We start from the raw sequence: 26,919 nt of genomic DNA, 5'->3' as shown, positions 1-26,919 counted from the left end.
CTGATCCTTGAGGGACACCTGCTAGAACTGGTCAAAGGCCGGATTTATAACCATTTATAACAACGCGTTGACATCGATTTTCTAAGTAACTTTTAAACCATAGTAACAAGTTGCCGCTTAAACCATATGATTTAAGTTCATAAAGTATACCTTTGTGCCATACCTTGCCAAAAGCCTTATTAATGTCACAGAAAACGGCCCTTACTTCCTTTCCTTTACCCTTTTCTATGGCGATGAAATCGTACAGATACGTTAGTTGATTTGTAGTTGAATCACCCGACATGAAACCAGATTTGAAGTTCATGATTAACTTATTATCTCTTAGATAATTGGAAACATATTTAAACATACATTTTTCGAAAATCTTTGCAAGACAACTTGTCAGTAACCACTACACTGATATACTTTGTGAGATTTGAGTTTAGAGCAACGAATACAGGTTTCGAAGACTTAAATCGTGCTAGGACTGTCAGCTAACCTCAGTCTGGACAATATAACAAGATTTGTCCTGAGAGAAAGCGTGATAAAGCAAGATTCAAAGTTGACATTCAGTCAGGAATCCGTTTGTGGGTAATACAGCCGCCCCACGTCTCGTAGATGTAGACGTAGAGGAAGTATATGCATGTCGCGTCTTCCTTGCACACGACAGCACAATCATCCAATATATCAACGCTTTCTTCTGTTATAACCTGCCCACTGATCCCACGCCTTTCGAAGACACATCCAGGGAAGCCAGCTGCAAACATACAACATATAATATACACACTTAGTCTTTCATTTTCATTTTGTTTATAGTATTAATGAATTGTACAGCTTGGGAATATTCTACTCAAGCTGGGTGAAAAACGGGATTTTACAGCACTGTATTTAAGAGCAAAGGTCAAAGTGGTGATCAGATGTCACGAATCGATGGAGCGGGAGTGTGAAATGTGTTCTTATGAAATTAACTTTACGTATACAATGGCATGAAGCACGTCTGTCAATGGACTCAATTGTATGTCTCCGAAAAGTATATAAAGGAGAATACTAGCCAATTTCAATAATTTGCTGAGTGAAAAATAAAGTCATCAGGAACATGTACCCAAGTTTTTAATTAGAAAATATGGTTATTTATGTTTTATTCGCGAAAACAGTTTCTGTTATCTGAGCTTCGACCATTATGCATATTCCTCTGGAACTCACGTGACCTTTCCGCTCGTGACGTCATATGTGACTAGCGTCCGCCATATTGTTAGACCAAGTGCTACAATAATACAAATCGTGTTGTTTCTGTCGTTTTTGTAAATGATACGATAGTGTATTTCGTTGCCTGGGGATGCCCGACATCATCGAACAATGGAAAGAGCTACAATTTCTTCCGTTTTCCGTGGGTTTTTTTTTCTTCACAAAATAAGACAGCATTTACTCAGCAAAAGACACACACAATATTGTTCTCTAGAGCTTTTGTAATCGATGAAGAGGGTAAATGTATAGTGACTGTCAGGAAAGGAAATCACACTGGTAAAAAAGGCAATCAAAGTAGTGTCAGTATCGTGTGTGACCCCCGTCAGACGCTAGTACCGCTGCACAACGTCCTCTCATTGACCTCAAGACTCAAGAACAAAGAATCGTACCGGAAATCGACGCCATTGATTCACTAAATCACGTCCCAGATCCTGCAACGTCTGTGGTTGAACCCTTTGCATGCGTAATCGCCTCGATTAGGTTGAGGTCAAGTGAGCGAGATGGCCACTCCATGACGTCAACACCAGCATTTTGCAAAACGTTTCTGGTTAAAAACGCAGTGTGAGGTGTAGCGTTATCATGCTGAAACGTAAGACCTGGGCCATGCTTCCTGTAGAAAGGAAGACGAAAGGGAATAAGAATCTGAGCACTGTATTCTCTGGGAGTTAGGTTGCCTTGAACAATCATGAGTTGAGTACGTCAATTTGCCATGAAGGCACCCCACACCATGATGCCTCCACCCCCGAACCTGTCAACTTCCCTGACGCAGCACTGAGCATGTCGTTCCGCTCTGCGATGCCATACCCTCACTCTTCCGTCGGCAAAACGCAATGTGAAACGTGATTCATCACTAAAGATTACTCTGTTCCATTGTCTTTGGGTAAATCGCAGGTGACGTCGCGCCCAAAAAGGACGTTGGCGTCGATGAACAGGTGTCAAAATGGGTCCAGTGTATGGTCTCCGGGCTCTAATGCCTGCACGTCGAAAACGATTGCGTATTGTCTGTGGTGTCACTCTACCATTGAAGATTTGTCTACTAGTGGAAGTATCGTTCACAAATCGATAACGAAGATGACGCAGCCGTCATCTCGTTGTGGCGTCACACGGGGCGCCCCTGGCTGTGGGCGATCAGCTGTTGATCCTGTTTGAAGCAGGTTATGAATTGTCTGTCTACTGCATCCAAAGGCACGTGCAACATCCGTGACAGACTGTCCAGCGTTCAGCCTACCAATGGCGCTCTACCGGTCCTGATTTGACAGTCTTGGCATTTCAACAATTTTTAAATTATTCCAATTTTAAATTGTTTTCCTGAATTACCTTCAGCCGTACAGACAAACACTTTCCTGATTGATTGCAAATTTGGCGGGGTAACACCAAGGTTTGTGTTTTTCCACGTTTTTTTTTATTTGCAAGTGCAATAAAGGCATTTGGTGAAATGTTTGGCTGTTATGCAGCAAATGGTTATTGACAATGTTCACTGACTGTACAATATTTCCAAATTTGCATTCGATTTTTTCCACCTCAGAAAATACAAGTGTCAAGTTTCTATTTCTGTTCAATATATATCATCAAAATCAGTAAGAGATTTCACATAAGCTTGAAAATGTTTCAATATATATTTCGTTCCGGTTTGGAGTCCTGAATGCTGTAGTCTACCCGACAAAATTGCCGAATACAACGGCAAATCATGAAGTACTTGTTACATTCATTGTTTTCTATTTTGTCCAATTACGCACGTCGGCATCAGACTCGCTATTTGTCAGTAGTGTTTGCTGTATTCCCATTGGCTGACAAGATGTCATTCTAAGGTTATGACCGAACACAATAACTATTTACATATGCAAACACTAGGGAAATATACATTGTCCTGACTAGTATTATATAATTCATCAGTTTTCGTGGAATAACTTATCTGCGTCGCTTATATTAACTCTGCTCGACCAGGCTGGGATCTTGTATGGAAACGTGATACGTTATTGATTACTAGGATCCTAATTTTTTTTCAACAACATATTTCCAGTGTATGGAAACGTGATACGTTATTGATTACCAGGATCCTAATTTTTTTTCAACAACATATTTCCAGTGTATTGTTTGTAGAAGATAATGTATATTTCCCCCGTCTGAAAAATAATCATTTTTTTAAATCCCAGACACCCTGCAGTCACCTATTTGACACAAAAGGAACTGAAACCACATTTCAAAAACATATTTTTTTAGGGACTGGTCATTTATCTATAGTGGTGGGCTTGCCTGCTGAAACTGTCACATTTTAAAAATTATTTTGATATCAAGCGGTGCTTCCGTTTCGCGTGATTCTTCTTCATCATCTGCATTGGCTTGCAAGATGTAACATCGGATCGTATTGATACGGTGTAACATCCATTTCAGAAATGACATCAGGATAATCTTTTATTGCTTCAGAATCCATGGACACTGTTAAGTTGTGAGGTAAAATCAAAGAGGCAGCCATCAGCAACATGCACATATGACGTCACATCACGTCACGCCCTCTGCTCATTAACTGTCGGGTGTTTCCGTAATAGGCGGAAATAGTACGTTTGTTGTGTGTTTATTGCTATTTTACAAATTTATTGTTCAATTTTAATCACGGAAGGTGACTTTTAGAATGCCTTTAAAAGGCATCTATTAAAAGTTTTGTTTTCGTTAGTATTCTCCTTTAAAGGGGCACTGATCCAGAGCAATTTCCGTGGACTGGTTGTTGCTTGTTTTTTCTCCCGTGAGTACACGGATGATATCCCAGAATTCATGACGGGTTCGTTACCTCTGCTGCGCCACCCTCATACGCAATTGATAGTATAAGTATAGACTGATCAACAAAGATGAAATATTTTTTACTCGATAATGTTATGTTGATTTTGTTGTATAATTATGTGGACTTTGTTGAATAATTTGGTTTCTTATAAAAAATATATTCAGTTTGATAAAAATGCTGATTTTGATGTAAAATTTTTATTTCATAGTATAAAAATGTTAACGTAAATGGATGTAGAATTTGATTTAAGAAATAGTTTGACCTTGAATTTGGTGAGAAGCCTGATCTAATAGCATTGTTTTGAAAGTAAGGCTAACTAAATCTTCTGGGGAGAGTAGTGAGGTCGGGTTCACTACTAGTCAATCTGAATGTTGTATTAAATGACATTATTTTGATAACAAATGAAAACATTTTAAGTTTAACCATCTGCCAGTGGTACAAAATGTTAGGACTGAAATAGCGACGTCAATGTACGTCGTTATATTTTGTCTTATAATCCTAATTAGTTTATTATGATATTTGTATGCAGTTTGAAACTTAATAAAATGCACACGATCTGGTTATACTTAGTGAATTTATAACATGACTGTAATATCTGGACATCTTATAGATTGCCAACATGTATCATATTTCACACACACGCCCTAAGTGCGACCTAGTGTATGTTGTCTGTCTCATTACACTTCACAACAACAAAAATGATTCTGTTGAATGCCATAACAAATAAATAAAAACAAAATGCAAATATTCAAATTAAAACAGACTAAAGTTATAGCAACAATATCAGGCTATAACCTTGTTAGGGGAATGTATCCATCAATATCCACATAAAGGAATGAGATGCCATTCATCTGCAGCTGACAAAGTATCCTGTTCAATGTCATGTGTCTTTTAACAGTCTAATATGTGAAAAAGTGATCTATCGTTTCAGGTTTTTCATATTGGTATATAATCCCATTGGTCACCCAAGATAGCACACCTGGCAATTAATTGCATGATGTCTGACATTCTTTAAAAAAGTAATTTAGTTAGCCAATAATGAGCAATCAATCAATGCATTGGCGGTTAATCCTTTGAAGGAATGACGTTGTTTTCACAAGGAGACTTTACGACAGGGTGTATTCAGTGTAGAATAGTAAATCTACATTCTTAAACACTACCTTTTGACAAATCCGCTGTACAGGATAAAAGCAATTAATCAATCAGCGTGTTATCGGTAATCCTTTGATCGATGTTTGTTTTGTAACTCAGCTGATAATTCCTCTTACTGCACTTCCATGCGCATATTACATAAGATGTAATACATTTGCCACATCAGACCTCCATTTCTAATGATGAGTATTTACTCTAGACACAAGAAATGCCAAATGGGAACCTTTGTCGGATAATCTGAGTGGTGTTATCACTAATTATATCTGTTATAAATTCATTAAATGAACATCAAGTGAATGATGACAAATAACATGTGTAGGTTTACCACCAAACAAGGGTTACAGCAAGAGAGTAGTAATCGCTGTATTGAATGCAATTTTGATTGCCTAAAAAAACAACAACTTATGGGCCGACACTGTTGAGGATACGAACGGAAATTCGTTGTTCCATAAGAAATATATATAAGCATTTGCTGTGTACTTAGTTTGAAACTGTATATACCTATGTACCTAAGTAAAATTTCGGATTTTTTTGGCAATGGCAAAGTGGGGTTGTTTAGTTTATGGATTCAAATATATCAAATGTGTGTTTTGATATCATAGCATACGTAATAGACATCATATATTTCCATGATTAAATATCGAGGTAAAAAACACAGAAATAGAATCAAACTGGATCAATCACAATACCATTGAAACATTTGAAAATCTGAAAAAGCCTACACAGCTGGGATACTTCATTACAATCAGACAAGAACTACCGGGGGTATATTCAAATAACGGCATCTGATTGGCATCCGACCTTCCTAATGTCCAACTGATTAGGTTGAAGAAATTTTGCCAAGGTGGACAGTAGCCCAGTCCTTGAGTCCTTCACGGTCGAGGGAGCAGGATCTGACCAGCTTGCAGCTAGGTTTGGTAATTAGACTGTTGGCGAGAAAGATTAATCGCTTTGAATCAGTGGACCGAATCAGTGGCCCTTTAGCATTTCCTAGTTTACACAGATTTAACATGATAATGATTGTGAACAACCGGACATAGCGAATATGTGCTTTTAGTTCCGACATGCAATGTGATACGAGCCAATTTGAAACAATAAGTATGACAACATTTGTATTAACAACGAATTCATCTTTATATACTCATGCCAATAATGGTTGTCACCCTCCCCAACCCCCACCACCACCTCACACCTAAAAGAATTGAAGGGGGTGACAACCATTATTGGCATGAGTATATTTAGATGGTACTTTGGGCTTGCCCAACCTTTTCAGCAACAGCCATGTGTAAGCCCGTGCTTTTTTCTATAACGGTAGCTACGACCCTTTTAAACAACTCCAATACCAGTGGCTCTGATGTCTACTGCAAATCTGAAAGGTGTCTCACAATTTGGTGCTTCAAGAACAGAAGACCTCATGAGAATGTCTTTAATTTTTCCAAAGTAGTCTCATAATTGCTATCACAAACAACTTTCACAATTTTGCTCTACAAATTAGTGAGAGGGTCTACCACATGAGGGAACATTTGTTGGGCTGTACCTGAAACTGGCCTACGGTATGACCTACACTATTATATTACGCCTCCTGACAAATTATAATTCCCAGACAAGACATGTGTCTATCACGTTCCCATCGCCAACTCCACTCCCTACTGTACACATTTCTGTTTGTAATATTCACGACTTCAACGTACACTCTGCATCTACCAATTGCTCCTCTCAACTAGAAAACAACTTGTTGCTAAATGGGACATTTCTCCGTTATTTCATTGGCCTAACACGTGTTCCTCTGTAAAATCCGATCCCTTCGTCATGATTACTTTGACCCACACGGACGCAAATGTTTGAAGATAAAGTACATTAATGCCACATACAGATTAACTCATCATTGGTGTCTAAGTACTCCAAAGCAAGAGACACGTCAAGAGGAAACCAACGTATATTGACAATTATTAAATGGTATGCAACAATGCTTTGATAGTAGTGGTATATGTAATGTCACAAGAATGCTGTAGTTACTGGAAGCCCATGAAAATCCTAAAGGTGAAACTATTCGTTGTTTTAATGTAACTTTCAGTTTGATCTTTGTTTGAAGGTGAAATACCCGGTCTGCGTGTTAATGCTTCAAGAAGTTTCAACAGATCTTGATAGCAAAGAAGTACCATTTTCCAAATCCGGTTGTAGAAACACGACAATCGGGGTGTAGTGCGACTTGCTGGTATTTGCCCTAAATAAACCGGAAATTTGTTTTCAACTGAAAACACCCGGGATTTTTCTGACCAATCTGATGTCGTCATGTGGATTATCTTTTGAACCACTGGTTCTAGAACTGCTGCTCCTTGGCTGTCCAAATGACGGTATTTCTGTTGATCTCGACCGTGGGATAGGCAATGCCCTGACAATCACAGCTCTCTGACGCTGGGTGTTGTGGCCAAAGGTGAGCCGAGACGCCGGCTTTTGCATGTGAACGCATCCATTAACTGCATTGTTATGAAGGAGCTTAACGTGTTCGGTCGAATTTTCGCTTCAACACAGCTGTCGCAATCTTTTTTCACAATACTAGGTTTATGACAGATTTTAAAATTCTGTGTTCAAAATAACTTGCTATTGAAACTAAATATGCATGATTCCTAAGACGGGGGTGAATTTGAATTTGAATGCATTTGAATGCATGACTTCCTCCGTCCTCGGCTAAATTGAGCATTTTTACACACACACACACACACACACACACACACACACACACACACAAATTGTGCGTTTTGTTTATGGTGTATCAATGCGTTTTGTTGATGGTGTATAGCCTGATAGGTGTTAAGTTCAAATTACATGTGGTCAGTGATCCAAGTTGTGTATTGCATATTGTAATTAACAGACAGGAAGGCAGACACATAAGTGTCAATAAAAATTGAGTTTTGTCTGTGACAGAGGCATATCTATATAACAGTTAGAAATTCTGACAATGCTAAATAATGAGGTTGATGTTAAGTATCGAACTTAAAAGTGACTCGGTAAGAAGAACGTGTGGTGAAATAGTCAAATAAAATTATATAAACAGTTAAATCGGTATTCTCCTGTCATAACATATAAAAAGCTCGCGACTGTGAAATATCAAGAAAACATTAGAAATATAGCTCACATCAAAGCCTACTCCGAGACATCCCGCTTCCATGAGCGCAGTGCAGCACAGCACAGCTGTTGAAACCACTTTTCATCCAAGCTTGGATGAGTTTACTGAATCGTTTGAACTCCGATTTTGCTGGGGTTTTTTCATCGTCACATTATGTAATTACACAGACAGGCAGGTGTGATACTTGTACACATGACATGTTATGATGTCTGTTGATTGCAAAATGCTATACACAAAAATGACCATGTATTTACAAAATCCAACATCTCTATACACACACAAAGAGCCCTGGGTATATCGGCAAATGAACCAGCCAATGAAAGGCTTCGTTACACTTAAATGCACGCCCACCCGCTTTGACTGTGTTCGGTATTCGTTTCGAGGGAACTAAACCCAACTGCAAAATATTGCACTTTTGATTTGCGATTGTGTTTAATAATGTTTTATAATTTTGTTTATTTGTCTTTTCATAATCAGAAATGTATATTATATGTCATGAATTAGTGATAATTGTGTTTTAATTTTGTATGGTTTTTTTGGCTGCATGTGACCTTTAACTTTAGTATTAGAGTTGCTACAGACTAGAGTTTTGTTGTTGTTGTTGTTTGTGTGGGTTATATTTGTTTGTCATTTTAGTTGTTGTTTTTATTTAGAGTCGACGTGTAAGAGGCGACTAACGGGATCGGGTGGGATGGCTGGCTGACATGGTTGACACATGTCATCGGTTCCCAATTGCGCAGATCGATGGTCATGCTGTTGATCACTGGATTGTCTGAATCGATTATTTACAGACCGCCGCCATATAGCTGGTAAATTGCTGAGTGCGGCGTAAAACTAAACTCACTCCCCCACTCACCAGAGTCGACGTCGTGAAATCTAAAGGAAAGATTGTCTTACCAGACATCTCATTCGGTGACGGTACTCACACACTTCTAGAAGGCCACTAGAAAAGTTTCATGCCTACATCAAAGGAAATCTCACATTGATGTGCAATAGTCAAACTATCTATATCTCGAACTGTATTTGAATTAACTTTCAAACTGCTTCCCACAATATTGTGGAGCTTACTCGTGATATAAGAAATAAACTATTATTCCAACGGCATTTAACGTGAGAGCATTTGCGTAATATGTATTTGTGACCAAACCAGAATGTGCGTGTATTTATAGTGTCTAAAAAAAACATACCTTGGTTTGACTCGGTGGAATTCCTTTTTGTGTACCTCAGGAAAGATGGCCAAGCTCTGGGCAGGTCTGTGCAGAAACAAATATGTCCGCGTTAAAACCATTCTCATTTCAAACATATGTTTCACTGTGTCCCTCGTCAGCCAATACAAAAACAAGTAAACCAGGCAACCAAGATCTTGCACTGTTGGGGTAAAGGGTGGAAATTTAATCGTTCGGTTGGCAACTACGCCTTTTTGACAGTATGGTCGTACCAATACTTTTGTACTGTTGCGACATTTGGGGCACCGAAAATCTATCTGGCATTGACAGTGTTCACCTTCGCTTTTTGAAGTCTTTAACCTCACTCAGAAAAAGTACTCCAAATGTCATGTTTGTATGGTGAACTTGGTAGATTCAATCTAACAAATTTAGTTAAAACTAGAATAGAATGTTTTTCTGAAAGATTACTGTCTGGAAAAGCTCTTCTCATGTCCAAGAATAATTACTGATGCTGTACAACGACAATAATTTGGAAAGATGCAAACATAATTTGTAACATTTCTTAAACCATTTTTGATGATCTTGGACTTAGTGTCTTGTGTCATTCGTCAATCAGTTCAACGAGGTCACAACAACTGTGAACCATCGATGTGTCACACATTAATCAACACAACAACTGATTCTGGTGCCAAATGATTTTGATCTCATGATTCTGGCACTTGTCCGTCGCCACAAAGTCACCACATGAGGAGTGCATCATTCTGGCACTCGTCACAATCTCACCACATGGCGAGCTCATCATTCTGACACTTGTCCGTCGCCACAAGATCACCACATGACGAGTTCATCATCATGGCAATCGTCAGACGTCACAAGATCACCACATGACGAGTTCATCATTCTGGCAATCGTTAGACGTCACCAGATCACCACATGACGAGTTCATCATTCTGACACTTGTCCGTCGCCACAAGATCACCACATGACGAGTTCATCATCATGGCAATCGTTAGACGTCACAATCTCACCACATGACGAGTTCATCATTCTGGCAATCGTCAGACGTCACAAGATCACCACATGACGAGTTCATCATTCTGGCAATCGTCAGTCGTCACAATCTCACCACAGGACGAGTCCATGATTCTGGCAATCGTCAAAAACACAAGATCGCCACATGACGAGTTCATCATTCTGGCACTCGTCAGTCGTCACAATCTCACCACATGGCGAGTTCATCATATTGGCTATCGTCAGACGTCACAAGATCACCACATGACGAGTTCATCATTCTGGCAATCGTCAGACGTCACAAGATCACCACATGACGAGTTCATCATTCTGGCACTCGTCAGTCGTCACAGCATCCATGTGTATGTCGTCAATGAGCACAAAGAACGTAATACCTGTCAATGACAGTGTAACTCGTCAAAAACACAAGTTCACCACAACTGGAGCGTCACTCGTCCGATATGAACTACCTTCACTGACAGGTTCACCGACACACAGTGTAGCGTCACTCGTCCGACATGACCTACTTTCACCGACACACAGTGCAGCGACACTCGTCCGACATGACCTACCTTCACCGACAGGTTCACCGACACACAGTGCAGCGTCACTCGTCAGACATGAACTACCTTCATCGACAGGTTCACCGATAAACAGTGTAGCGTCACTCGTCCGACATGTCCTACCTTCACCGACACACAGTGCAGCGTCACTCGTCCGACATGACCAACCTTCATCGACAGGTTCACCGACACACAGTGTAGCGACACTCGTCCGACATGACCTACTTTCACCGACACACAGTGCAGCGACACTCGTCTGACATGACCTACCTTCACCGACACACAGTGCAGCGACACTCGTCTGACATGACCTATCTTCACCGACACACAGTGCATCGACACTTGTCCGACATGAACTACCTTCACCGACAGGTTCACCGACACACAGTGCAGTGACGCTCGTCCGACATGACCTACCTTCACCGACACACAATGCAGCGACTCTCGTCCGACATGAACTACCTTCACTGACAGGTTCACCGACACACAGTGCAGCGACACTCGTCTGACATGAACTACCTTCACTGACAGGTTCACCGACACACAGTGCAGCGTCACTCGTCAGACATGAACTACCTTCATCGACAGGTTCACCGATAAACAGTGTAGCGTCACTCGTCCGACATGTTCTACCTTCACCGACACACAGTGCAGCGTCACTCGTCCGACATGACCAACCTTCATCGACAGGTTCACCGACACACAGTGTAGCGACACTCGTCCGACATGACCTACTTTCACCGACACACAGTGCAGCGACACTCGTCTGACATGACCTACCTTCACCGACACACAGTGCAGCGACACTCGTCTGACATAAACTATCTTCACCGACAGGTTCACCGACACACAGTGCATCGACACTTGTCCGACATGAACTACCTTCACCGACAGGTTCACCGACACACAGTGCAGCGACGCTCGTCCGACATGACCTACCTTCACCGACACACAGTGCAGCGACTCTCGTCCGACATGAAATACCTTCACTGACAGGTTCACCGACACACAGTGCAGCGACACTCGTCTGACATGAACTACCTTCACTGACAGGTTCACCGACACACAGTGCAGCGACACTCGTCTGACATGAACTTCCTTCACTGACAGGTTCACCGACACACAGTGCAGCGACACTCGTCCGACATGACCTACCTTCACTGACAGGTTCACCGACACACAGTGCAGCGACACTCGTCCGACATGACCTACCTTCACTGACAGGTTCACCGACACACAGGGCAGCGACACTCGTCTGACATGACCTATCTTCACCGACAGGTTCACCGACACACAGTGCATCGACACTTGTCCGACATGAACTACCTTCATCGACAGGTTCACCGACACACAGTGCAGCGACGCTCGTCTGACATGACCTACCTTCACCGACACACAGTGCAGCGACACTCGTCCGACATGAACTACCTTCACTGACAGGTTCACCGACACACAGTGCAGCGACACTCGTCTGACATGAACTACCTTCACTGACAGGTTCACCGACACACAGTGCAGCGACACTCGTCCGACATGACCTACCTTCACTGACAGGTTCACCGACACACAGTGCAGCGACACTCGTCCGACATGACCTACCTTCACTGACAGGTTCACCGACACACAGTGCAGCGACAATCGTCCGACATGAACTACCTTCACTGACAGGTTCACCGACACACAGTGCAGCGACACTCGTCCGACATGAACTACCTTCACTGACAGGTTCACCGACACACAGTGCAGCGACGCTCGTCCGACATGACCTACCTTCACCGACACACAGTGCAGCGACACTCGTCTGACATGAACTACCTTCACTGACAGGTTCACCGTCACACAGTGCAGCTACGCTCGTCTGACATGAACTACCTTCACTGACAGGTTCACCGACACACAGTGCATCGACACTTGTCCGACATGACCTACCTTCACTTACAGGTTCACCGACACACAGTGCAGCGACACTCGTCCGACATGACCTACCTTCACTCTCAGGTTCACCGACACACAGTGCAGCGACACTCGTCTGACATGACCTATCTTCACCGACAGGTTCACCGACACACAGTGCATCGACACTTGTCCGACATGAACTACCTTCATCGACAGGTTCACCGACACACAGTGCAGCGACGCTCGTCTGACATGAACTACCTTCACTGACAGGTTCACCGACACACAGTCCAGTGACACTCGTCCAACATGAACTATCTTCACTGACAGGTTCACCGACACACAGTGCATCGACGCTCGTCCGACATGACCTACCTTCACCGACACACAGTGCAGCGACACTCGTCTGACATGAACTACCTTCACTGACAGGTTCACCGTCACACAGTGCAGCTACGCTCGTCTGACATGAACTACCTTCACTGACAGGTTCACCGACACACAGTGCAGCGACACTCGTCCGACATGAACTACCTTCACTGACAGGTTCACCGACACACAGTGCAGCGACACTCGTCCGACATGACCTACCTTCACTGACAGGTTCACCGACACACAGTGCAGCGACGCTCGTCTGACATGACCTACCTTCACTGACAGGTTCACCGACACACAGTGCAGCGACACTCGTCTGACATGACTTATCTTCACCGACAGGTTCACCGACACACAGTGCATCGACACTTGTCCGACATGACCTACCTTCACCGACAGGTTCACCGACACACAGTGCAGCGACGCTCGTCTGACATGACCTACCTTCACTGACAGGTTCACCGACACACAGTCTAGTGACACTCGTCCAACATGAACTACCTTCACCGACAGGTTCACCGACACACAGTGCAGCGACGCTCGTCCAACATGACCTACCTTCACCGACACACAGTGCAGCGACACTCGTCTGACATGAACTACCTTCACTGACAGGTTCACCGTCACACAGTGCAGCTACACTCGTCTGACATGACCTACCTTCACTGACAGGTTCACTGACACAGTGCAGCGACACTCATCTGACATGACCTACCTTCAGTGACAAGTTCACCGTCACACAGTGCAGCAATTTTTGTCTTGCAGGACGTCATCTTGTAGATGAAGGATCCAGAGATGTGCTTCATGTAGGCACATTCCATCCCTTGAGAAAGATCCGGCTGTCCACCCTGCCATGACAGACCATCCGCAGAGTGAAGGATCTGCCCGTCTCCCCACTGGAACTTGCTCAGACTTGCGTTATAGTGAAGCCCGCTCCACACACTGACGGATCTGCAAAATGTTATGACTAGAGTTATAGCGACACCTTAACCAGTGGGCCAGGTTCTACCATTTATTGTGATGCTTCAAGCAGACTCTTCGGGCATTTTAGTGAAGTGTTTAGTAAGGTCCTTGGTCGACAAGGGAGATGATCCGTCTGGACATACTCTCACTTATCAGATTCACGTCCGCTCCAGCAGTCCACGGTTCTGTTATGAAGTTTGTTTCATTGAAAGCACATCAGTAACGTTGAAAACTATATAAATCAACAAGATCTAAGGTTTTTAATATCAGAATCTTCTAAAAAGATAAAAAAGAGACTCATTCTGAGACTTCAAGAAGGCTGTTGATGCGATACGCGAAGTATGAGTGCATTTGTAAATGCGAAGTAAAATAATGTATTGACGAAAAATGAAGTTAATTCAACTCTGGATTTGAACAATGTCTTCCATAAGAGATTACTGCATCACTGCAGCCATTGAAATTGATTGAGATAGGGTAAAATAAGATCAATATATGGTCTCCCTGCCCTCATTTGGACAGTTGGTTAACGTTAACGTACAGTGTATGTGCAGGTACGGAAGTTCGCACTGTACATTGCTGTGAGTTTCGAAGATGAAGGGTTCAGATGTGGTGATGCTGGGCTGTTGCGAGACTCTCTGGACTTGAACGATATCTAAGTGTGCAACATTGCCGGAGTCGTTTCCAAAATCGAATAATTGTGCTTGCGACAGCGCTGGAATTCTTTGTCACTGATGCTTATGACTCAGAAGCTATACTTCGACAGAAGGCGTTAGTTCTCGGATTACCACTAGGTCTTGGCATGACCTTGTTCAAAATCATTTAGTTAACTGAATGATGCGTGAAAATATCATCTGACATAAACTTGCCACAAAATTCTATAACATAATTAATGAACCACCCTTTTCTGTTCCCAATGAAACGTGTATATTTGTGACAAAATCTTATTTAATAATGATAACATATTCTTTAAAATAGGCCCGTATACAGCCTCAGAAGAATCTAAGCCAACAAATCTGACATGTGCCTTCTGATAAAACTACTGAAAGTATTTAATTCAATGAATCTGACACAAATATGGTTGACAAGATTGAGGAAAAACAGCACATATGCATACTTGGCTTACGAAGTGTCTCGGTTGTCTTCCTAGTACTATGAGTAAGTTGTCCAAATCCCCACTGTTCTTGGTGCCTTAGGTTTGGTACCTGTTTACTGCTTTTGGGAGACTATCCGCCTTTACTGAAAGGTAAACAGTCCTTCCGACATTCTGGGTAATGCATAAGGCTGCAGTGTTGGGGGTCTACACATTCTCCGGAAAGGTTTTGGTGGTCTTTGACTTGGCAGCGTCGCCCAATCGGCTGCGTGTAGAGCCAGCATGGGAACCCTAGTTGATGCAGCCATTTATTTCCCTGCATTATCGAGGTTGAGACAGGTGTCCTCCTTGCAACAACGGTTGAGTGTTTGAACTATCTACTTTCTGGTATCAGAAACACTTATGTGAAGGTTATTTGCACACTGTTGCGGGAATTTGTACTTAATAATATGAACTTCAAAACGCAATTTTCGCGGTTCAAGTAAAATATGAAGCCGATTCGTTTAGCAAGTAAACATAAAACTGACTACAAAACCCTTGCACCTTCCATTTTAACTGGGCGTTAAGACTCGCCCGTGGTTCACCTAACGCGGCGTATTATGGCAGATCTTCACACAGACTTGAACACAGACAGTAAATAATAGCCAATCTTGGACGACCAGCGAACGTTGGCAAAGCAAACCGATGCAAGAGTAGCACGTGGGTTTCACTTGTGTTCCCGCACATTTACTCTTAAAAAATGTAAGGGAATTCATTTTAATTTACGAGTGAAAACAATGGGAGATATGTCGGAGTCATTCAATGTTGATATGATAATAATGTAATTCTTCAGTAAAATTGATATTTTTATACCTATCCTGACTCATGATCTTTTGCTTATCTCCTTTTCCTTTGCGAATGGTAGTGGAACACTTGAATCCCTTGAAGTTCCCGAAGCGGACGTAAAAATACACTCACCCACGAGTTGCCTCCTTTTTGCCCTTTTCCCGCGCAAACAGTCATGTGACCTGCCTTACCTGTCACTCTCTCCTGAATTTCTGCCCATGCACTTGGATCTGCTGTGAAATCCAAATCCAAAGTGTCTTCAACGGGGAGGTTGGGAGGGCTTCTCGTCATGGGTCAGGATAAGTATACTCTCCCCAAAAAGAAACGCATATAGGAATTTCAACTGTATTTTTATGTTTATTTTGAAACATCTTGTAGGCTTTTTGAGTCAATGAAATATAGCGAAATTGCACACTGGGAATGCACCAACTCGAGGAAAGTCAGTTTGAGTGTCACATCGAACGAATAAGTCTCAGAATCTCGTGTTGCCCAATCGCAGCCCACTCTGCCTGGAGTGCCTGTGTGAGTTGCTGAAGTGTCTGGGTCTGAGGGTTACGGCGTCGCAGCCGTCTGTCCAGGGCATCCCACAGATGTTCGATCGGGTTTTAGTCCAGTGATCTTGAGGGCCAGGGGAGCACATTGATGTTGTGGTTCTGGAGGTCTCTAGTGTGACGTGCTGTGTGGGGCCTGGCATTGTCCTGTTGAAACAAATCCCTCTGGCGATCAATGATTGGAAGGAGGTGTGGGCGTAGGATTTCGTCACAGTACCGTTGAGCTGTCAGGTTGCCCTGGATCATCACCAAATCACTTCTCCTACGGCAGGTGATCGCTCCCCACATCATAACACAGTCCCGGCCGAATCTGTCCACCTGGGGAACGCAAGCTTCGGCGAAACGTTCACGTCGACGTCTGTACACCCGCATTCTTCCATCGCGTCGTTCCAATAGAAATCGTGATTCATCACTGAACCAGATTCTACGCCAATTCGGTAGGTTCCAGGCCTGAACGTTGGTGCACCATTGAACTCGATGTCGACGATGTTGTTATCGAAGCACAGGGCTAAATAAGGTCTTCTGGCACGTAAACCAGCCTCTCTCAACCTGTTCTTGACGGTCTGTGCAGAAAGCCTCCTCAATCCAGGTATTTGTCGAGCCGTACTGGTCGCCGTAGCTTTTCGATGACGCAGGTGATGTACCCGGATGTAGCGATCCTGCGCCCGAGTCGCTCGAGGTCGCCCACTACGAGGGGCATCTGCTACCGCATTCTCCCAGAGCCGTGAAATGGTGCTTTGGTGAACATTCATGCGTCGGGCAACTGCACGTTGAGACTGGCCAGCTTCAAGCAAACCAATGGCGATATGACGGTTGGCTTCACTTAGACGTGGCATTTTGCGTTCGTCAACAATATTCCAAATACAGTGAATAATCGACAGGCAGCGATCAATCTTTTATACCAATCATTGAGACTATCTGATCCCCAACTTTCACGAGCATTGCATGTGAATTGTGTATTCTGTGACACTACACGCCGAAATTGAAAATCATGCTGTTAAATACGGGTATTTTACGGATGGTGCGTTTTGTTGTGATGTTTCAAGACATAAACACCAAGGACTCATAAACAGAGCAAAACCTTTTGTAAAATGAATCACGTTTTAATTCATTGCTACATGAAATTGCTATTTTCTTGATGCATTTCTTTTTTGGGAGAGTATATAAAAATATCAATTTTACTTAACAAATTACATATTTTTACTTATCCTGACTCATGATCTTTTGCTTATAGAATCCGACGGATTAGTGGTGGGTCAAGCCACTTCGTGGATTCATCAGCTGTCCTTAGATACGTCCTGTACTCTCAATATAAGCTCTCGTGGATCTGTCTATCTGGCTCACCAGGTAGTTGGTTCTTGGCAATGAAGTCCCATCTAAGTCCTACATGAACTGCAGCATGGTGCCCCCTGTCGAATCTGGTTCGATCAAAGTCCAGCGCATGTATCTCTGATATTCGAGCTGCCGTGGCTAGCGCAAGCAGGAACAGAGTCTTCTGTGTCAGCAGCTCGAGAGTAGTCTGGTCTAGTGGTTCGTAGACATCACTCGTAAGATGACGTAGAGTTACATTCAGATCCCAGGCTGGAACTCTGAATTTCTTTTGCTGGTCCTCCAGTTTAAAAGTTCTCAGCAAAGCAAGTAATTCTGGTACTTTCGTCAACTTGATGCCTGTTTTCATGGTAATCACTGTACTGATGGCGGCGAGGTATGTAGATAATGTCAAACCTTTCAAATGTCTGGTCTGTCTAAGATGACACAGATATTCCGCCACTTGAGGATGAGCAGCTATCATCGCAGTGAAGCCTTTCCGCCTTGCAAAAGTCTCAAACTTCAGCCATTTGTCATCATACAGGTTACGAGTAGATCTGCATAACGAGAGGGTTACTGCCTTCGATGCCCTGGCGGAGTATCCTCTTTTCTTCAAGCCTGTTTTGATACGGTCCACACATGTAACTGGAATACTGTCGGGTTCCCGTGGACTTGCTTGGTGTGCGGATGTATGAGTAGGTTCGGCCAATCTGGTAACTTGATTACTGGACTTCCAAAATCTTCTATTGGGTCTGGGAACCATACTCTCGCTGGCCAGTAGGGCGCGACCAAAGTCAGCTGTAGGACCTGAGTCTGTTTGATCTTGAACAGTACTTCTGGAAGTAATATTGGGGGTGGAAATGCGTAGACGTTTAGTCCTTCCCATGACATGCTCAGTGCATCTGTTGCCCAGGCTTGAGTATCTGGAACTGGCGAGACAAACGTCTGTAGTTGTTTGTTGAACCTCGTGGAAAACAGGTCTATGCAAGGGGATCCTATTTCCCTTATGATGAGCCAGAATGCTTCTGTATGGAGCATCCATTCCACAGGTGACAGGTGCAGTGGTCGGGAGAGAGCGTGTGCAAGTACGTTCTTGGCTCCGGGTATGTGACACGCCTTTATCCAGATGTTTGCTTCCTGTGTGATCTGGAACAACTGGAATGTGAGCTGTAGCAGGCTTGGAGACCTTGTGGATCCTTGCCGATTTATGGAGAATGCCACTGTAGAGTTGTCCGTGTGGATCATCAGCATTCTAATGTTCAGCGAGCTCGACCATAGTTGTAAGGCATCAATCACGGCTTTCATCTCCAGCAGATTGATATGAAGATGCTGTTCTATTTTGGACCACCTTCCTGACGCAACTTGATTGTTGAGATGCGCACCCCATCCCTGCATCGAGGAGTCTGCGTAGAGATGTGTGTCAAAGGCCGGCTCTTGTAAATAGGTCCCTCCACAAACGTTCGACCTGTGCGTCCACCACAGTAGATACCTCTTGAGGTTGTCTGGCAGCAAGATTGGGTCGACGCTGTCTAGATGTTTTATCAGGAACCGTTGCAGCGGTCCTTGTTGTAACAGTCCTGTGCGAGTCAAGTCCTGCGCCAAGGTTAGTAGACTGAGTAGAACTTGCCATGATCGTAGTGTTAACGGAGAGACGACTGCTGGGGAATCATGGCTTGCATCTTGACCCAACGATCTTCTGGGACGACAATACGATTCAGTGTTGTGATAAACCTTATCCCCAGAAATTGTAGATCTTGTTTTGGTTCCAACTCTGCCTTCATAAGGTTCACCAACCATCCTAGTTGAGTGAGCAACTTGATAAGTTCAGTTATAGTTTGAGTTGACTGGCATCTTGGTGAACCTGAATTCCGTTGTCCAAGTAGAAGGCATTGCATAGACCTCGATGATGTAGATATGCGACTGTAGGCTTGGTTACTCGAGTGAATAGCCACGGAGCCGAAGATATTCCAAACGGTACGACGGTGGAACTGCTGCCTTCTGAATAGGAATCGTAGATACTTTCTTGATTCCGGATGTATAGGGATGAGAAGATACGCATCCTGTTGGTCTATGCTGGCCATGTAATCTGCTGGACGGACGAGTAGTTTGAGTTGAGGTCGGTGGATCATTCTGAACCTCTCTGGTTTCAGTAGGTAGTCTTTGTTGAACTTGCGCATGTTGTAAATCAGTCTGAACTTCTCCATGGAGTTCTTCTTGGGTACTAGAAAAATTGGGGAATAGAAGCCTGGAGTGAGATGATGCTGATCTATTATCTCTACCGCCTCTTTCATCAGTAGTGAGTCGATGGCTTCTTGTAGTTTGTCTGCCTGTTCCTCTGCATAGTTGAAGACCATCGGCCTGAGGGTTAGCGGAGGAGTGGCCTTTAGTTGTACTCTGAATCCTTCTCTTAGTACTTGGGAGACATAGCCGTCCTCTAGTATTCCCCAATTCTTCCAGTACCTTTGTAGACGTCCACCCACTGTCGTCAGTTTTACAGGAACGGCTGGGGGTGGAAGACTCCAGTTGTTCCAAAGCTTGATATCAACGTCTAGTTCCTCTGGATCCTCTAGGAGCACGGCCTCTCCCTGAGTTTCCTCTGTAATTTCCGGATGGGCGACGAAAAGATCCTTTGCCGCCTCTGAAGCTAGAGTACTTCTTGTCCTTTGCCTTCTGTATGCCGGAATATTTGGACTTGATGTTATACTTTTGAGAAGTATGACGGATGATGTTGGCCAGAGTATCTATGGATTTTATCATCATAACTTCTCTAGAGTCGTGCTTAGCTTCCTTAGCTGCATCCTCTATTTTTTCCTCCAAAGATAGTAGGCGCCTCCCATGGAGCTCTCAGTAGCGGTTGGGTGAATCTATCATTCCATGAACAGGATGCAATTAGCCCTTGTCTGCGTAGTAAAGTGAGACCTGCAGAGATAGATGTCAGATGGTCCGATAAAAAGTATCGGTCCTTCTTCTGTGTAATGAGGGCTGAGTATATCATTTTATCCTCTTCCGGACTTGAATTTTGGAATTTATTTATCAATGCTTCATTGATGGCTCTGGACCTGGCCAACCCGAAGAAGGATCTCCTTGTAGCAGTATCAAGTTGAGATAGCTTTTTGTCTTCCACTTTATACATCTTTTTTTCGGGAGTCATTGACTAACTTGATGTTTCATCCCATTCAGGCGCCTTTGTAAATGGATCCATATGATGTAAGGGGAATCTCTTCACACTAATGATGGTAAGTGCTGACTCTGGTACTTGGATGCTTTCACGAAAGCTGTGCGTAGGTTAGATATCTTGAATATAGGTTCAATCGGAGGGATAGTGACGGAGTCGAAGTCGTCGTTACGCATCATATAAGTGTAGACTTCATCTTTATCCTTAGAAGGAGACTCCAAGTTCAACCCGTTGGCAATCCACGCTGTAACCTCTGAGTCTGGGAAGACAAAGTCTGCTTGCTGATCAAAAGTCTCCTGAATATTAGTGCTAGGTCTCAACGACTCATCCATCTGCGAACATGTATCCCTTCTCGAACCTTCATCAACCTTTCGCGAACCTCTGTCTGAAGATTCCCTAAGCGAACGTCTATCTTGAGAGTGCTCTCTTCGCGAAACTCTACTGAGTGAGCTATCCCTTCGCGAACGTCTGTCGTAGGGTGAACTTCTGTGCTGTGAGCCTTCTCTTCGCGAACCTCTGTCTCGTGAATGACTTCGCGAACGTCTGTGAGAGATATGAGATCTCGACCTAGAGCGGCTAGGTGTAGGAGATGGATCCTTCAATGTTCTCGAACGTTGAGGGTTCGCAGATGTAGAACTGTGAGTAGGCATCTCATCTCTTTTATCCTCCAAGATGACAGAGTCGTCCGACTGTGTTCGCCAACGTAGTCTTGAGACGTAGTTCTATGAGGAGTAGGTTCGCGCAGGTCAGTAGGTTCGCACAGGTCCGTAGGTTTGCGCACGGTGTCGGTAGATGAGAGGCTTTTCCTACCCTTCGCTTCTTCCTGGAACCTACGTTCCATCATGGCCATCATCTGGTTGGTGTTTCATAAATTCGCCCGGGTCAAAGTTCTGCATAGGTTGAAGCTGCTGCGGTGTAGACGAAGCGTTCGCGAACACTGATGAGTTCTGTGCCTCAACTTCACTCCGTTGAGAAGTAGGTGGTAGTTCGTCAAACAGCTGTCCTGCTGTGACCGTTGTACTGGACGATCTTGTAGTTGTAGAGGTCGACTGAGTCACTGATCTCATAGATACTTCAGGTAGAAGTAATGGGGGTAATCAAAGACGTCTATTTCGTGTGGAGGGAATATCTCTTCGTTGAAGGATTTCTGCTGCGTTGATGTACTAGCACGCGCTGGTAACAGATGCTTTCTTCTGCGTTGTAGAAGAAGATGACGTTTTTTTTCTTAGCCTGAGACGGAGTCAACTGCGTTGTAGACGATCTCTTCTTGGCCCCCCTACCAGCAGACTGCCCCTGTAACACACTAAACATAGCACCAGTATTATGAACATCAGCAGTAGCAAGCAACATACGGTTTGATGGCTGATCTCCAGTTTTATCAACCGTGACTTGAGATGCCTTTCTCACCCGATCCATGGCATGTCTATGGATATAAGACAAATATTGATTAAGTTGAAGATTTGATAAATCAACACAATAAGTACAGCGCAAGCTAGAAGAATATGGTTTTATGCACGAGGGGCACTGGGGGTGAGGATCAGCAACGGATAACCTGTGCCTGCAAACACTGCAAGATTTCATGAAATGTAAACAAGGTTACATAACGATGAAAAACCAACTGAAATATAAAGAATTTGTACAAAATGTTTACATATGATGCATAGTAGTTATTGCCAAATCCATATACAGCGTATTTTGAAGAATAGGACCTAAATAAAAAGGATATAATGCCGTATACGGAACTCCAGTGCTCGCCCAACCATCCGCTTGGGCGAAAAGGGAGAGAGTGACAAGTAAGGCAGGTCACATGACTGTTTGCGCGGGAGAAGGGAACTCGTGGGTGAGTGTATTTATACGTCCGCTTCGGGAACTTCAAGGGATTCAAGTGTTCCACTACAATTCGCAAGGGAAAGGGAGATAAGCAAAAGATCATGAGTCAGGATAAGTAAAAATATGAATGTTTTGAGAGTACTTCACCACTCCCACTTCCTTATGACCGTAGTTGTTTGTACAGTAATCATTCTTGAAAGATGATTGGTGTATGACGCGAAATTTGCATGTGTATAATTTTCAAACCAAAAAACCCGGCTAGAAACAAACACAAACAACTGTGTGATGCAAGATGATTGTCAAAATTAATGGTCTACCTTCTTGAAAACCAAGAATGAAACCCCATGCACGTGTATGGGGCTACTGCATTGTGCACCTGCATGCAATGCGTTGTGTTTATGGGTGGTGATAAAGAGAAATGGTGGTGTATTCATAAGATGCCTCGCTTTGAAAAGTTTGTTAACGCTTCGTATCAAAATTGAAAGTTCAGGTTCCTCTACTTTTTTTTTTGAATAGTATAAAATGAAGACCGTTTTCCTCGTTAGTATCCACTACACAGCTTTCTTTTCACTCAAAGGGAAAACGAATTTGTTTTGGTTCAATGTGTAACCCTGAAAGGCTGCAGGTGCCAAGGACCCAGAACCATAACTGTTGTGGGTCCTGATCAAAATGTGTAGGCCCTATATTGTAGCTACAATACAGGTAATTCCCATCAATCAAAAATGTGACAACAAACAAACTGAGTTCAAGAGTTTAATTTAGAAATTCAAACTAGAAATTATTCAATGATATTTTCTGAAAAATAATACTCTTAGTTAATGGGGATGAAAAAGCTGTCGGCCATAAGGACCTGCAGAAAACAAAAGCAGTGGGTCCGAGTGATTTTCAGTTGGCTTCTGGCCTAAGGACCGTCCTTAATTTCAAACGCTGTTTTGGTTGAAGCCAAACTTGGATTATAATGTGGCGCTTGAGACGAGCAGACCCCTTACGAAAAGGATATCTTATACTCACTTGTCTCCCATATACGCAGAGACTCGAACGTTGATTTCACTGGTTTTCACGTTCACCAGCTGAAGACCGTTTATCTTGCATGCATCCACTGCACCTACGTAAGATGTGCGGAAGTATGAATAGAAGTATTCTCCTGAAACTAAGAGAAAATACAGAATATCAAACATTCTTTACGTGAGTATGCATTTAGTACGATGGGCGTTTGACTGAGTCAGATATATGTTTTGACTTGACACAAACGCCTTAAGAACTCCATAAATTCAGTTGAGAGCAGCAATGTGCACATTTGCTCTCTCTGTGTGTATGTACATATATATATATATATATATATAGAGAGAGAGAGAGAGAGAGAGAGGGAGAGAGAGAAAAAGAGAGAGAGAGAGAGAGAGAGAGATAGAGAGAGAGGAAGGGAGAGAGAGAGGAGGGAGGGAGGGAGAGAGAAAGAAAGAAAGAGCGAGAGAAGAGCCAAATTCACTCTTACATGTTTAATTTCATTAATTTCTCCTGGGAGTAGATATTTACTGAATGTAATGAAATTCAATGAAACATGTCGGAGTGAAATTGTCTCTGTGATGTTTTCAATATATTTGATTATATCTAACTGTATACCTGTAAACTTTTTAAAAACCGTTCAACTTTTTACATATGTTATGCGTATGGAGGCTATGGTGGTCTAGAATCTTCTGAGACAGGGTGCTGTCAGGGACGTTTGTAGTTCCACCATATTATATACCCCCTATTGTATTTACTTTGCAGTAATGTGTTTTGATTTTTAAACTAATGTATTTTATACTGGTCAATTCATAACATTTCTTTGTTCTTCCTTTACGTGTTTGTTCCAACTGAATTCTCTGGGTATAACTTTCTGGGTTTAAATATCCCCAGGTACCAGAAATATGAAGTTCCCGCGGGATTCAAGTATAATACAACATATTTATTTGTATTAGACAGATGTCACGTACAAGATGGAAAGCCACGCGGAGGGTTTACGAAACCACAGGCGATAGGAATTCACAAAGAGAAGGTACGCAAGTGATGAAATCATCCTTTCCAGAAATTACATCTATTTTGACATGTGCCACTTAACGGCTATCGGAGACCTCAGCAACGTGTTTAGCAAATACGTCCACACGTATATATCTATTTGATTCACGTTGAAAGAACTGCCCTACCTGTAAGTGACTGCAGAATAAAGATCAGTGTCTTCAGCTTCATCATGTCTCTTGTCTCACACGGACACCGCCTGTCGACTCCGATGTCACCATCAGACAAAGACAGTGTGATGAGTAAGTGAGCTGTAAAACCGTCCCTCTTAAGTGCTGGTCTTAGCTTTATGCTTCACAATTATCGATGTACAGTTCGTCTATGCACTCGTATCCCATTTTAGTCGTATGTATTATACATAATAACGACTTGCTTTCGGGGGAGCTATAAAGGCAGCAAAGTGTGTTCAATGATTGAAGACAGTCACGACAACTGCCTCGATGTTGTGACAAAAGGAAGAAAGGTTTTGGTGAGGTAAACATATTAACTTTTAAATCGGTATGGGCTTTGTGAGTTGGTTTACCTCAGAATCTCTGTACTTGTTCTGATTTCACTGATGCACCGGTGTGGTAGTTGAACTTGTCTGTAAACAAGATGTCTTCTTTAAACGAGTTTAACCCTTCGTTTGCCTTTAAAGCTTAGTAAAATCAGTCCGTGAATAATCCAAACCGGTTATTCTCTTACGTTGATCTTATATATTTACATAGATTCTTTGTTAGGCTGATCCTTTTAATTGCATGACATGAAGAACAACGAAACATTGCTATCACCGGTAACGCGTTTTCCGTCCGTGAAAATTCGTCTTTTCCGGAGCAGAACATGAAAATCGTTCAATATTTCTTCACCAAAACTTGGCACATAGATAGGTCTGATAGTCAACTGGTGTCTTTTGGTAGTTTTGGGATTTCTGAATAAAATATTTTTTTGCGTTTCCAGGGCAACAAGTTTGACTTCGACTGAAATTTGTGATGGTACTCTTTTCCGGAGCAGAACCTTTCAATTCTCTCCTTCAACGTTGTGGGTATTCAAGAATCTAATGCTATAAATCAATGGTACCACCCTGTTTCCAGTATCAACATTACTGAGGTACATCAAACAGAAGAAGCACTCAGGCAGCCTGTTGTTGATACAAGCATGTTAGTATATGAACGATGTTTTCGTTAGATCAATGTGAAAAACAATTTATATATCATATTGTCTTACTGAGCTGAGAGAGGGAAGAATGTACACTCAGAAAGTTATCATCTGTTACAAGTACCCTAATCTAATAATCCAATATAGGTGTTGAAAATTCAGAAATAATGAGGTCACAAAAATGTTTTCAAAAGTGTTCTTGATCTCATTGTTTTCGGAAAGAAAATTGTTATATACACGCCAAAACATTTGACTGATACATCCGGCCTTATATACATCATATCTTGACTATGTTGAACACCAGTGCTTGTCACCTCCCATTAGACCATGCGGTAATACTCATGCAGTTGGTGTTTGAACACGTGGACACTGTTTCAACAGTGGGGTAAATCTTGTTTGTTTTTAGTAAGATGATACAGTCTGTGGCTAGTTCCATATCAACAAGAAGTTTTGGAGGGTGGGATGTGTCATACTTAGTACCGGATTACACTTTTACTGCTGATGAGAGATCCTAAAAGATAGAGACTTTTCAGGCATTTTTCGCACCAACTGTCGTGAGTCTATGTTAAGGTAAAGGTATCATCTCAGCGCTAAAATAACTTTGTATTGGGATTTGTATGTTATATTTGGGATTACACTTTCTTACAGATTCTAGTCCTTTTTTGGTTGAGTCCCATCCGGGATTCGAACCCGCACCC

The 26,919-nt window shown here is 42.8% G+C and overlaps 1 protein-coding gene across 1 annotated transcript; it reads right to left on the bottom strand.

Moving 5' to 3' along the window:
- On the bottom strand, positions 1 to 25,286 carry LOC124276023. The gene is made up of 5 exons (XM_046711665.1): positions 25,216 to 25,286; positions 24,044 to 24,182; positions 14,006 to 14,241; positions 9,467 to 9,532; positions 1 to 736 (listed from the first exon to the last, which is right to left on the bottom strand). The coding sequence occupies exons 1-5, from the start codon at positions 25,259 to 25,261 to the stop codon at positions 549 to 551; spliced, it is 675 nt and encodes a 224-aa protein (XP_046567621.1). The 5' UTR covers positions 25,262 to 25,286; the 3' UTR covers positions 1 to 548.
- Between the last annotated feature and the right edge of the window lie 1,633 nt (positions 25,287 to 26,919).

Source organism: Haliotis rubra, unplaced genomic scaffold, assembly GCF_003918875.1.
Source record: "Haliotis rubra isolate DU_JTF1 unplaced genomic scaffold, ASM391887v1 Scf205, whole genome shotgun sequence".
NCBI classification, from domain to species: domain Eukaryota; kingdom Metazoa; phylum Mollusca; class Gastropoda; order Lepetellida; family Haliotidae; genus Haliotis; species Haliotis rubra.
This window is presented reverse-complemented; position numbering and strand designations above follow the sequence as displayed.